Source organism: Miniopterus schreibersii (assembly GCF_964146895.1).
Source record: "Miniopterus schreibersii genome assembly, chromosome: 6".
Classification (NCBI taxonomy): Eukaryota; Metazoa; Chordata; class Mammalia; order Chiroptera; family Miniopteridae; genus Miniopterus; species Miniopterus schreibersii.
The window spans coordinates 35,170,251-35,183,054 of record NC_138107.1 but is presented as its reverse complement, the minus strand read 5'-3'; the positions used below and the strand labels follow the sequence as shown (position 1 = coordinate 35,183,054).

At 36.0% G+C, this 12,804-nt stretch overlaps 1 protein-coding gene across 1 annotated transcript in view; it reads right to left on the bottom strand.

Annotated features, from left to right (window-relative positions):
• MEI4 (meiotic double-stranded break formation protein 4) overlaps positions 1 to 12,804 on the bottom strand; it is a gene marked incomplete at its 3' end in the record, with an annotated part of 127,904 nt that overhangs the window by 64,111 nt on the left and 50,989 nt on the right. The window contains exon 3 of the mRNA XM_081140655.1: positions 10,518 to 11,053. Coding sequence (XP_080996781.1) covers positions 10,518 to 11,053 — 536 coding nt within the window. The remainder of the gene's footprint in view (positions 1 to 10,517; positions 11,054 to 12,804) is intronic.

Sequence of the window (12,804 nt, the reverse complement as noted above, 5' to 3'; positions counted from 1 at the left end):
AAGCTGTTTACCATGAAGGAAGGTGTATTTTAAAAACATTTTGCCATATGCCCCTTTTATACCCTTAGGTATATACATATCATATATATGCTCACTTGTACCTGAATTCATACAACTGAACCCCTTCTCTTAGATGAGCCTAAATTTGTTGTGTTTTGTGACTGTTAGGAAATAGGGAGGAGGAAAAGCCCCATCCTCCAGACAGTGATCACTGGAATGTGCAGGGAAGTTCAATTCTTCTATTTCCAAGACAAATGCATATCATGGTTTCCCTTGACACTGCAGAGGCCTAAACATAGCTGCAATTGACAAGACAAGGTGTGGTGGGGAAAACAACAGATTTAGAAAGAAATGTAATGATCCCTTCCACAGTTCAGGCAAATGCCCTAAGATTTGAAGTAAACATAATCGGTAGCTCACTACATGTGCTATACTATTCAGCCAAAGACTACTATAAATTTGAAGTTGCTAGACCTTTGATTAAAAATAGTAAGCAACTGTACATATGATCAGTAAGTTATTCACTCAATGCTCATATTTAATCTGTTGCTTTTATTTGCAATGCATGTTTGAGCAATGGCCATGCTTCCAAGCTACATACAACAACCACTTTGTTTACAGATGTCAATCAACATGCTAAAACTGTGAAATTACAGCACAGCCCCAATCTTCCTATATTCTAATCTCAGCTGCACACTCCCCTTGCCCCTTATAGTCAGTTTGTGACTTTTCCCATCTCGGTCTCTTCCCTTATCAAAACAAAACAAAGTTCAATATCATTTGGCCAAAATCTCAATCATAGTAGTGTAAGCTCTCCCACATACTTTCATTTTTGCATTTTGTGGAGTAAGAGTGTTTGCCTCCTGTAAAAAAGAATTTCAGACAAAAAATGAGTAGATATAAATTTATCAAACTGTGTATTTTAAGTATGTGCAGTTTATTTTATAACAAGGTTGCTTTAAACTCGAGTAGATAAAGATATTTTCTGAGATGGAGATCCTTTTCCTTATGTGTAAAATTACATGATGTCTTAACCTAATACCAAAGATTCATCTACTTTCATTATTTTAGGGGGCCTAAGCCAAAAAGGACTCAGGCCCTCTCCTCTTCTCTCATCTTTCCCTTAACCATAACCAATAGTTTGAATTTATTCCCCAAGGGAATTCTAAATGCCACATCCTAAAATGCATTCATAACATACCCCTACCTCTCTCCATTCTGTGTCTTCCCCAAATGGCCTGCATCTCCTTAGGGGTGACCATGACAGGCAGGAAATCCATGCAGGTAGTTCTAAAATCCTCTGATAACTGGGACAGAGAGAAGGTACTTATTCTTCTCAAAGACTTCTCCAGTTAGGGTACGGGAAAAAGATTCTCTGAGCTTAAAGGATAGACACCACACCAGTGGACACAGAGCATGGGGCTTCTAGGAGCTGGGGTTATGGAAACCACAGCTTTGGGAAGGCAGCTAGTGCCATTTTCAAGAACCCAGCCTCTTGGGTAGAACTGCATGGGTTAGATCCGGGTTCTGCCTAGCTATACTCATGGAAGAGTTATCCCCTCTTTATTTGCAAACAGCTTTGACAAGAGGTTAATATACCAACATATTTAAAGAACTCATACGACTCAATACCAAACAAACAATCCAATAAAAAATGGGCAGAGGACCTGAACAGACGCTTCTTCCAAGAAGTCATACAGTTGGCCAACAGATATATGAAAAGATGCTCAACTTCACTAGCTATTAGAAAATGCAAATCAAAACTACAATGAGATACCACCTTAACCTGCTAGAATGGCTATTATCAACAAGACAAGTAATGACAATGTTGTAAAGATTGTGGAGAAAAAGGAAATCTCATTCACTGCTGGTGGGGATGTAAAATGATACAGCCACTATGAAAAATGGTATGAAGTTTCCTCAAAAAATTAAGAATAGAATTACCATATGAACCAGCAACCCCTCCTCTGGGTATCTAACTGAAAAATTTGAAAATATTTCTCAGCAAAGATATATGCACCTCTATGTTCATTGAAGCATTATTCACAGTGGCCAAGACACGGAAACAACCGAAGAGTTTTTCAACAGAGGATTGGATAGTTTAAGGTGTATAATGTAGTGATCCTACCTTTATATACACTACTAAATGATCGCCACAATAAGTAATTACTATCTGTCACCATAAAAGTTGATACAATGTTATTGTCTATATTCCCCTTGCTGTACATCACATCCCCATGATTTATTTATTTTATATCTGGGAGTCTGTACTTCTTGGTTCCCTTCACCTATTTTGCCCACTCTCCCAACCTCCCTCTCCTCTGGCAATCATCAGTATGTACTCTGTACCCGAGTTTGGTTTTGTTTGTTCGGCTTTTGTTTCATTTTGTTGTTTAAATCCACATACAAGTGAAAACAAATGGTATTTGTCTTTCGCTGTATGACTTACTACACTTAGCACAGTATCTTCAAGGTCCATCTATATTGTTACAAATGGCAAGATTTCATTCTTTTTATGACTTTGGAAGGATCATGAGATGATGTCCAGGTACTTGGTACATGGACACACTTCAGGAATTTCATTACAATGTCAATAAGACAGAACTGCTGCTAAAGAATGTCCTATATACAAAAATTTGACCAAAAGTCAGAAAATGGAATTTAAACATATGGGGGAATATGAAGTATAACTTGTCATTTATTTTCATTGTCTCATTTTTAATACAAAAAGTACCACATTTTGTTCCTAATGCGAGCTCAGCATTATATAGCAGGAATAGTGGAAAACAAGATATGGTCCTTATACCAAATATTATGATAAGCACTTCATTTGCATTTACTCATTGAAAATTCTCAAAAGTCCCATGAGTCATATGATAACAGTCATATTTCTTATTTCCATTTCATACATGTGGAACTTGAAGTTAGTTAACTTACCTAAGGTCATCACTAGTACATAAAAGATTTGGGATTTTAACCTAAGCTATTAATCTCTGTGATAAAAACATATGAAAAACTAAATAAAATATTTTTTTTTTAAATTTGAGCCATACTAGATAAGCTGAAAATAAGATAACATATGGCAAATTGAAAAGTGAATTATGTTGACAATAATCGCAATAGAAATTCAGAAGAGGAAGCTATTTCAGAATCAAATTGATAAGAGAGAATTTATTAGTGAAATGAGATTTGAGCCATGTTTTGAAAAGTGGGTAGAATTTGGAAGAAAAAAAAATACTTATTTGGGAAGGGTGTGCCAATCAGTCTCAATGATTTCTCAGATGTTATTTACTTTTGGGGCTCACAGTACCCTTTCAGAATCACATGAAAGCTAAGAGCACTTTCCTAGGTAAAAAAAGCATATACTCCTACACACAACTGTATGCCTAAAGACCTTTAGCATGTTAGAAGAAACTCAATTATTAACAAAACATATAAGAATCTGCATTACCTGGCCCTTCTTCATCACATTAGTCATTCCTTGCTAAGCTCGTCCTTCCCAATCAATCCCCCAAACTTGTGTCCATTCCAGGGTTCTCCATGCTTACTCCTGCTTCACTGCCTCTGCCCAAGCAGCCTGCATCCTGCCCAGAACCCTCCCACAAATATCTGCCAGGTGGCCGTCTTAAATCTTATCCATCTTTCCAGATTAGTCCAAGGTACTGGAAAGCCTCAAATATGAAAAACGGTGATCAACTGAGAAGGGGAAATCAAGACCAGAAGAAAATAGAAGAAAAGGAACAAAGAAAATAAAAACATTTTATATCTTATTGTACATAAAATAAGAATGGGGCGCTGTAAAAAGAAACAATCACGAGAACAAGAATTTCTCATAGAAACTAAAAATATTTCAGCAGAAATAAAAATTTCAATGGAATGGCTAGAAGATAACATTAAGGAAATCTGCCAGGAAAAAACAAAAATAAAAACAACGAACAATACAATAAAATATATAAGCAGTTTAGAAAATGTGGTCTACAACAAGGGAACAGAGAAGACAGAAAGCAGAAATATATGAAAAAAGCTAATCAAAAATTTTTCAGAATTGAAGGATGAATCCCAGATTTAAAGTGTCATCATGACTCAAGAAAAGGAATTTTGAAAGATCCAAAGTAAGGTACACCTTCCTGTAGTTAAAGCAATGGGAGTAAGTCAGATTCTACATGCTCTGGGGATATAAAAGGACAGACCACATTCATGGAATTTAAATCAGAATTACACTGGGATTCTCATTAGCAACACCGGAATCCAGAAGTTAGTAGAAAAAATGTCTTAAATTCTATGGAAAAATTATTTCCAACCTGGAAATCTATGCTAATCCATCAGTAAAGTTTAAAGTTGGAATAAAATATTTAAAGCAAACAAACATTTTTAAATTTTACACCAGATGAACCCACTTTAAGTAAGCTCATAAAGAATGTTCATCACCTCAATGAAGTTGTAAACCAAGAAAAGAAATATATGAGATCCAGGGACTGAGATGCTAGCATAAGAAAGCAGCAAAGGGAATTCCCAGGGTGATGAAAAGAAGTCCCTGAAATAAAGCTGAGCAGGAGGCCCAGGGGGCATGGTCTAGATTAGAACAGAGGGTTCCAGAAGGTGTATCTTAAAAAAAAAGGTAGAACTGATGAATGAATTTGTTTGGCCACATTGAGAGGATGTTTCCAACCCTGTCCAAGAGTCTGAAAGAAGAATCAATTACAGGTATGTAGAAAGCAAAGCAAATGAAAAAGAAATTAATTTTAAACAATCATCTTTAGGAAAAAAAAAGTTGTAAAAAAGGAAATGAAATTATATATTACATGTCTCAGTGCTAAAAATTTCACATTTATAATAGTATAAATATGTAATATTGATTTAACCAAAACATTATGATAAAGACTGGAGAGTAGGTGGAGGAGGGCAGCTATATACGACATAAATTTTTATCTTTCTTGATACAGACTGAACAGATAAAAAAAGAAAGTAAGTTGAGAAATAGCAGTATAAGCTTTTTATTTAAAAATACAGGTGTAAGTGGTGGCACACAGAAATGAAGATCTGGTAATTAATGGGCATCTCTTTAGGGGTAGGATTGAGGAACTGGGTGGTAGGCTAAACTCTTTGTTATTAAAAGTATGAATATTATTTGACTGAAAAATACACTAACTGGTTTCCACTTCTGGGAAGTGGACTTACTCATCTCTGTTCCTCTCACTAAGTACAACTAAAAACCCTGGGCATTACATCAAAAATCTAAGAAAACTGACAGGCAGGCCAGTTATGGGCCTTAAGACCAAAGGAAAGACAAAGTGATGAGCTTTCCTGGGTTTCTTTTTGCCTCATATTTGGAACGAAAAAAGCCAACAACTCAGAAATGACAACAGGCATAGAAAAGAAAAACAAACAAAACAGAAAACAAAAATGAAAGCCTGCTCTCTCTAGCCAAAGGACATTAAAAAGGCAATATAACAAGATGTAAAGTTTTTAAAAAATTACCTCCCTAATGCAGCCAAATACCACAGAAAGAAAAAAACTGTGGCCTACTCCACCCATACAAAAAAAGGCCAAGTGGCAAGCCTAGACCTCCACCCTCACTAGGTTATAAGGTGATGCCCCAAACCCACTACTAGGCACCGTGTTGAGAACTGAGGATATAAACTGAGTAAGGCACGGTGTCTGGCCACAAAGGCTCTAATTTTAATGGGGGGGGGGGCCCAAGTCAGTAGCTACTGCACAGTGTGTTGTGTACTATGATGAATTTATATGAGGGATGTTTAATTAGCACAAAGAAAGGAAGCCAGAAACAGGGTAGGAGGGAAGGTTTCTTTGAGGAGCTAACCCCAGAGCTCAATTTGTAAGGGTAGGTAGAGTTAGCCAGATGGAAGAAGGATATTCTAGGCCAAGGGACTGACAGGCACTGAGGCACAGAGGGGAGGAACAGAACAGAACAGAAAGTACCTGGGAAACTACAAATAAGTGTGTCTGAATGGAGTGAAGAGTGCTTCGGATGGAATGGAGCAAGATAATGCCAAAGAGGCTGGATAGGTGCCAGGTAGAGAAGAGCCTCACTGACTGGTGAAGGGTGTGTACTTTCTTATACATCCAAGAGGAGCCACTGAGGGATTGTCAGCATTTTTAAAAGATCACTTTGACAAAGTGAGGTGGATAGATTAGAGGAGGATCAGGTGAGTCAGGAATCTAATAGGCACATGCAGGAATCTAGTCAGGAAGAGAGAGCATCCAGACCACACAGTGAGGGAGAGGGGGTTATATAAGGCATGTCTGCATATGTCCCCTGATCTAGGTCAGTTTTACAAACCTGCGATTGTGAGGCGAGAGAATGAAGAGGGAAAGCACAGCCACACTCAGTGCTAGGTGCTAGTGTTCACAGAGCTGCTAAGTAGCTTTTGTGGCCTTGGGCAAATCTCTGAGCCTCATTTTCCTCATCTGCTAAACACAAATAAGAATGGCAACCATGCCTATCTCACAGAGTTATTGTATAAATATATGATAAGATAATGGACAATGGACGTGAAAACACTATAAAATAAGCTAGTGTACTATTTCCTGTTGTCATTCTCATTTTTACACTGACTCTCCTGCTTCTCTCTTTCATTTACAAGGACTCTTTTGAGTACTGGGCCCACTCGGGTAATCCAGGATAATCTATTCATCCCAAGGTCAGCTGACTAGCAAACTTAATCTCCCCCCACCCAGTCATGTAACAAAATACTCACAAGTTCCAGGGATTAGTATGTACACATCTTTGAGGGGACCATTATCCTGTTTACCCTACATACAAAAGATTCTAATTTAATGTCTACTTGGAAGTCAATTGTTTTTTTTAAATTTCACAATATGTCCAAGAGTTATTTTATAGTTTAAAATATAAAAAATCTGAAGAGAATGTTTTCTAAGTAATTCACTAATATGTCTGTAACATTTAGCAATATATACTAAACACTTAAAGCTGAATGATAACTATAGATTTTTAAATATTTAACTTAATATAATCATTCCCATCTCTTCAAAACAAATTAAAATTTAAGACAAAGATACCATTGCAAAATTTAAACAGAATCATAAGCATTCTGGTTTAAAATTCTATTACAGTATCCTGGCCTGTAAAGAAATAGGTGGCAGTACAATGCTAGGATTAGCTCATGCTTCTTCTAATTATAGAACTCAACATGTTTTTTGGGTGTGGAATTACAGGAAAAGTCAGGCAGTTGGTCAAACAATGGGCATTAAATATCTAGAAGGTAAACATTCCTGACCCAAGGCAAGTATGCAGGCAGGTGAGGAAGGTACTATACTGGAGCCTACAGGTAGAGGACAGCTCAACCAAGTCAATACTGTGTCCCAGGTCCCCTATAGTAGGCTTAGCGTAGACTCCTGTAAGCCATCTGATTTCAAGACACCTATCTTCTATATCTCTCAACTATGTAACTGTACATTATACCTTTTAGTCCCACCTAATGGTTATCCTAAAAATATAATACAGTAGTCCCCCGTTTTCCACAGGGAATTTGTTCTAAGTCCCTCACTGAATGCCTGAAACCATAAATGGTACTGAACTCTCTATATACTATTTTTTCCTATACATACATGATAAAGTTTGGTTTATAAATTAAGCACAGTAAAAGGTTAACAATAATAACTAATAATAAAATACAACAGTTATAACAATATACTGTAATAAAAGTTATGTGAATGTGGTTTCCCTCTCTCTCATACTGTACTGTGCTCACCCTTCTTCTTGAGATGGTGTGAGACTGTACAATGCCTACATGATGAACTGAAGTGAGGAGAGTGATTAGGCGTGCTGAGGTTGTGTTAGGCTACTATAAGGATTACTTGAACACAAACACTGCAATACTGGGACAGTTGATCTGATAACCCAGATGCCTACCAAGTGACTAACAGTCGGGTACCATGTGCAGCATGGATAAGCTAGACAAAGTAATGATTCAAGTCTTGGATGAAGCAAGATTTCATCACACTACTCAGAACGTCTAAAACTATGAGCAGTTTATTTCTAGAATTTTCCATTTAATGTTTTTGGCTCATGGTTGACCGCAGATAACTGAAATAATGGAAAGTGAAACTGTGAATAAGGGGGAGCTTCTGTACAGACATAGGTCTCAGATAACAATTCCTAAAGAAAATTGGTATTAAAGTTTCTAAAATAGCATGAAACAAATAGTATTTATCCAAATCTGAAAATTCACAAATCACATATTTTTCCCTAAACTTACCAATAATTTCAACCAACCTAATATCAGAGAATTATTTAAAACAATTTTCAGGATATCTCATTTCAATCTTCCTATCTCTTGAATACATACAGCCCTGACATAACTGATATTCACAATGATGACCTCAAGATTTTGAAAGACACCAAGTTCTTACAGATCATTTCTAAATGAGGTCAGAATAATTTTATGACTAAATGTATTTAGAACATGTGGTTGAAGATTTTTATTTAAAACATGGTTATTTAGGAAATATAAATATGTGAAATCCATCTGTCAGAATATTAAAGTATTCACACCACAAATTTTCCTATCACATTGCACAAGGTAAATTCACTTTAATGAAATTAACAGCAGGGCTCAAGTTTTTAAGCAGTATAATCTAATTAAACACTTCTAATCTATGCAAACAAGTTTTTCCAAAGAAGTGTATTTTTTTCTAAACTATGCTATTTTGTTTTAATCAATCCAGAGTAGTATCAATAAAATGTAATAATAGAAGCTATCCTATATTTCATGTCAGAATATATTCTTTCTTGAGACTTTGCTTATTACTCAAGAAAAGCTAAAAAAGACAGAAAAGCATTTATAAAGAGCAATAATTATTCAATTTTTCTAATAAAGAAGCTTTATGAACATATCTGGAATATGATGGTGATGATCATAATGATGGTGATGGTGACAACAATGACAAAAGTTTGAGTGACTTAGTCTAAGATACTTTTGCTGGGGAGGAAAAAAATCCCAAGAGAATGTCATTAAAACTTACTTATGAATCATCGTCCTAATTGTAAGTCCGGTACCCTATTTTATAATTCTTTCTCTAAATGCAAAAATCACATCTGCAAGAAAACACCAAAGCCATCCATTTCCTTATTCTTCCACTGCTGACCAACTATTCAGCAATGGCTTGCACCATGACAAGTATCCTGGAAATGGGCTTGAGACCAGTCTGTACCATCAGAAGCTGCTTCTACACTCCTTTACTTCCATATAATTCCCAATGCTACTCTTGTGCAGTCTAATCCTTAAGTAAGAAAAAGATTACACTGAAAACGTATTTGCATCATCTGGTAACTGATAAGGGATATAAATGTGCGCATCTGAAAGGCTCCAAGTCACACAAAACCTGTCTAAAGTAGTTTTAAAAGAAGAAAGCAAATACAGTATATGCAAAAAATATTTAGTTTGCCAGACAGAAAATTAAATGTCTTTCCAAATTCCAAAAGGTTAATCATGAAGTTTTCTATAATTCTGATCAAATCATACCTTAAGAGAGAAGGAACAAATGTATGTGCAACAAATTATTCAAATTTTGTCAGAGATTTGAAAGTTCAGGTAAAGCCCACACTGTACAAAATATGGGAGCATTAGATAAAGGCTGAGGACAAGCACTTGACAATTATACAGCAAGAGAAACAAAGTCCAACAACATTTTTCCTATAGTGAAATACCATTAATAAGTTAGACCTTTTAGTTTCCTCTGTGATATTTTCAGTAGTCAATTAAAAAGGGTTAAAATGTAAGGCATCTGGAGTATCCCAAACAAAGGATCAGATAGTGAAGAAAATAGAAAGCAATACAAAAAAGACTCTTCTTTATGTCTCAAGAGCCAGACAACAAAACAACTTCAGGTCACCTTAATGTCACTTATGAAAAAAGAATCCCTGAGTCAACCTTTCTAAGCAATATTAAATAAATAAGAAAAATAACTATAATAAAGCCATATATTATGTGTTCTTTAGCCAATTTATTCAATTAACCCACATCTGCAGAGGGTCCATAGGGTATTATGCCATTTACAGGAGAATATTTTTTGACTTCCAGGCATCTGCTAGTCAATGTCAGAAAAAGAAAAAAAGAAAAAAATCAATCCAATACAAGGAATCCATCATGAGGAATTTAACACTCACAGAAGTTATAGATTGGGAAACTATCAATGTTACTGGTTTAAAAAAAAAAAATTAAGACTGTTTTAGAAATAGGAAGTAAATATAGGCAGAGCAAAACAAAAGAGAAGAATCCAAGGACGGTGATAAAGAACAGAGAAGGTATTTCAAAATAAAAAGGCACAAGTTTTCCGCATACGCACCTATGTAGAGAGTACTGCTGTAGTGATCTGAGGCAAAGGTGGGGACATGACGACAGGTAATAGCTGCAAAAGATCCAACTAAAAACTGAGCCACAAGGCTAAGAGACAGCAATAGGCATCATCCAGTGGGAATGTTCACCAAAATTACAGACATACTATTTCATAAATATAAGAGATTTATTACTTACCCGATTTATACGGTTGTTCCTTAAAATAATCTGTAGTAGGGTTCTCTCCAATTCTTCCAACTTCTTGGAACACTTTTTAAGAATATGATTAGATAAGTTGCAATCACTGATCAGTCTAGCTAAAGTATCAACAGCTTCTATCCAAAAGCTTGAAAAAGGAAATTTGGGTTCACGGTAAAAAGTGATCAGGCCTTCTAGCAACTGAAGAACAGAATCAGATACTGTGGAAGAGCTGTTTTCAAAGTGGCTTAAGTCTGCTTTGAGACTCCCTGATTCTGTCCAGTTCTTCAGTTCAAGTAGATGTTGCAAGAATTGCATGTGAGAAGACAAAGGATTTTCCGGAGTCACACAGTGTTTCTTTGAAATGGGCAGTGATAAAAAGGGTGTGGGGGTGCAGCTCTCCACAAAATCCTGTGACATCTCTGAAGGTTCAGTTCTCTGCTCATTTGATAAATCACACCCAGAATCTTCCAGCACAGTTAATGTATTTTCAGAACTCCCAGGTCCCTGAGCCTGCAACTGGGAAGGTAAATCTCCTGAAATAGAAAGAAATACAAGTGTATAATCTTTCTGTAGCTAAAATATTTTCATATAAAAACTAGACACTGACTTTTCTAACTTAAAATGCTAACTGAAGCATACAGATATGTATTAAACATTTTAAAGTAGTAGTGTCAACACTGAATAGATGAAAAACTAAAAGAAATTGTTTAGGCTGACTGTAGAAAAGGTATTTATCCTTACTGGTAGGAAGTAAAGGTGATTCACCCATATCATTATCTATCATTCAACTATGTGTCACGCTTGAAAGATACAGAGGAGAAACCACAAAACCTGAAGGAGGTCTCCATCTGGTACAGATTCCAACAAAGCAATAAGGTGTGTATAGAGAGATTTGCTCAGGGCAGTATGCACGTAGGTAGACCCTGATTAGCTTAGTGCATTCTGGAAGAGGTGGTGGTGGAACTAACTTATACAACATAAGTAGAAATTCAAAGTTAAAAGTTAGGGGAATGGAGGAAGACAGAGAATTCCACATACCAAAAGGGTAAGCACAAAAGCACAGACTTTAGTAGAAAAAGAAAAGCATTGTGTATATTATGACACATAGTAATTTGACATTCCTTTGGGAAAAAAAATAAAGTAAAATTAAAAAATAAATAAATATATATGGCAAGAGATTAAGATGGAGAAATATGTGGAGGCCAGGTCATAAAAGATCTTAAAAGACGTATTAAGGACCCTACAATTTATAGGTACAGTGTAGAGTGAGTGCAATTCAAACCTGAATAATGTAAGATCACCTTGGAAAAAATATATACACACCCACACATGTACTTATATACAAAATAAACAATTTATATGTGTATGTGTACTTATAGATAACCATCAATCAATCTATCTATAGATCCTTGAAACTATTTCTATAACTACTAGAATCTTCTGACATTACCAGAGAAATACTGCAGTTAAGACTTAACCTAGTCACTGTAGTCTTGTTTGACAGAGATGCCATCAGAAACACAAATAAGGTTGTTGTTATTTGTAAAATGATTATCAGTAAAATACACACACAAAATTGAAAAATTCTCATTGAACACTGTAAAGCACAGGCATATACCTCTGAAATCTAATTTGAGCAATATTGCTGTCAACAATAGAAGTGGGAAAGAGACACTAAACAGTGCAATGCAGGGAAGTGAAATGGTCTTACTTTCATTTCACAGGTTACTCTGCTGGCTATATGAAGAGCAGACTGGAGGGGGACACAGTAAGACACTGACAAACCAGTTAGAAGGCACCTCCGTTAGTCCTAGTATCAGGTGATAAGAGAAATGAATCAAGCAGTCAGAGTGGAAGGGAAAGGAAGACCAAGAAAATAAGTATAAAACATCAAAATATAATCTGGAAGCCAGCTGACTGAGTAGATGTAGGCAATGAAGCAAAAACAGGAATAAATGCATCCCATGGTTCTAACTTAGATGACTGGGTGGATAAGATGCTACCAACTAAAATGGTAAAAATACAGACAAAATAACTAGCTTAGGAGAAACTATGAGAAGTTCAGGTTTGGTCACAGAAACTGTGAAGAAACTGGAAAAAATCTAGGCAAAGATATTTACCTGGGAATTGGCTACATGAGCTTAAGGGTGGGGAAGAGTTCTAGACTAACAATGTGTAGGTGATGTCTGAAATAATAAAAATGATTATGAGCACTTGCAGAGAGGATGAGCAGTGACTAGAACAGGGGATCAAGACGCATGCTGAGTATCAATATTTGAGGGCC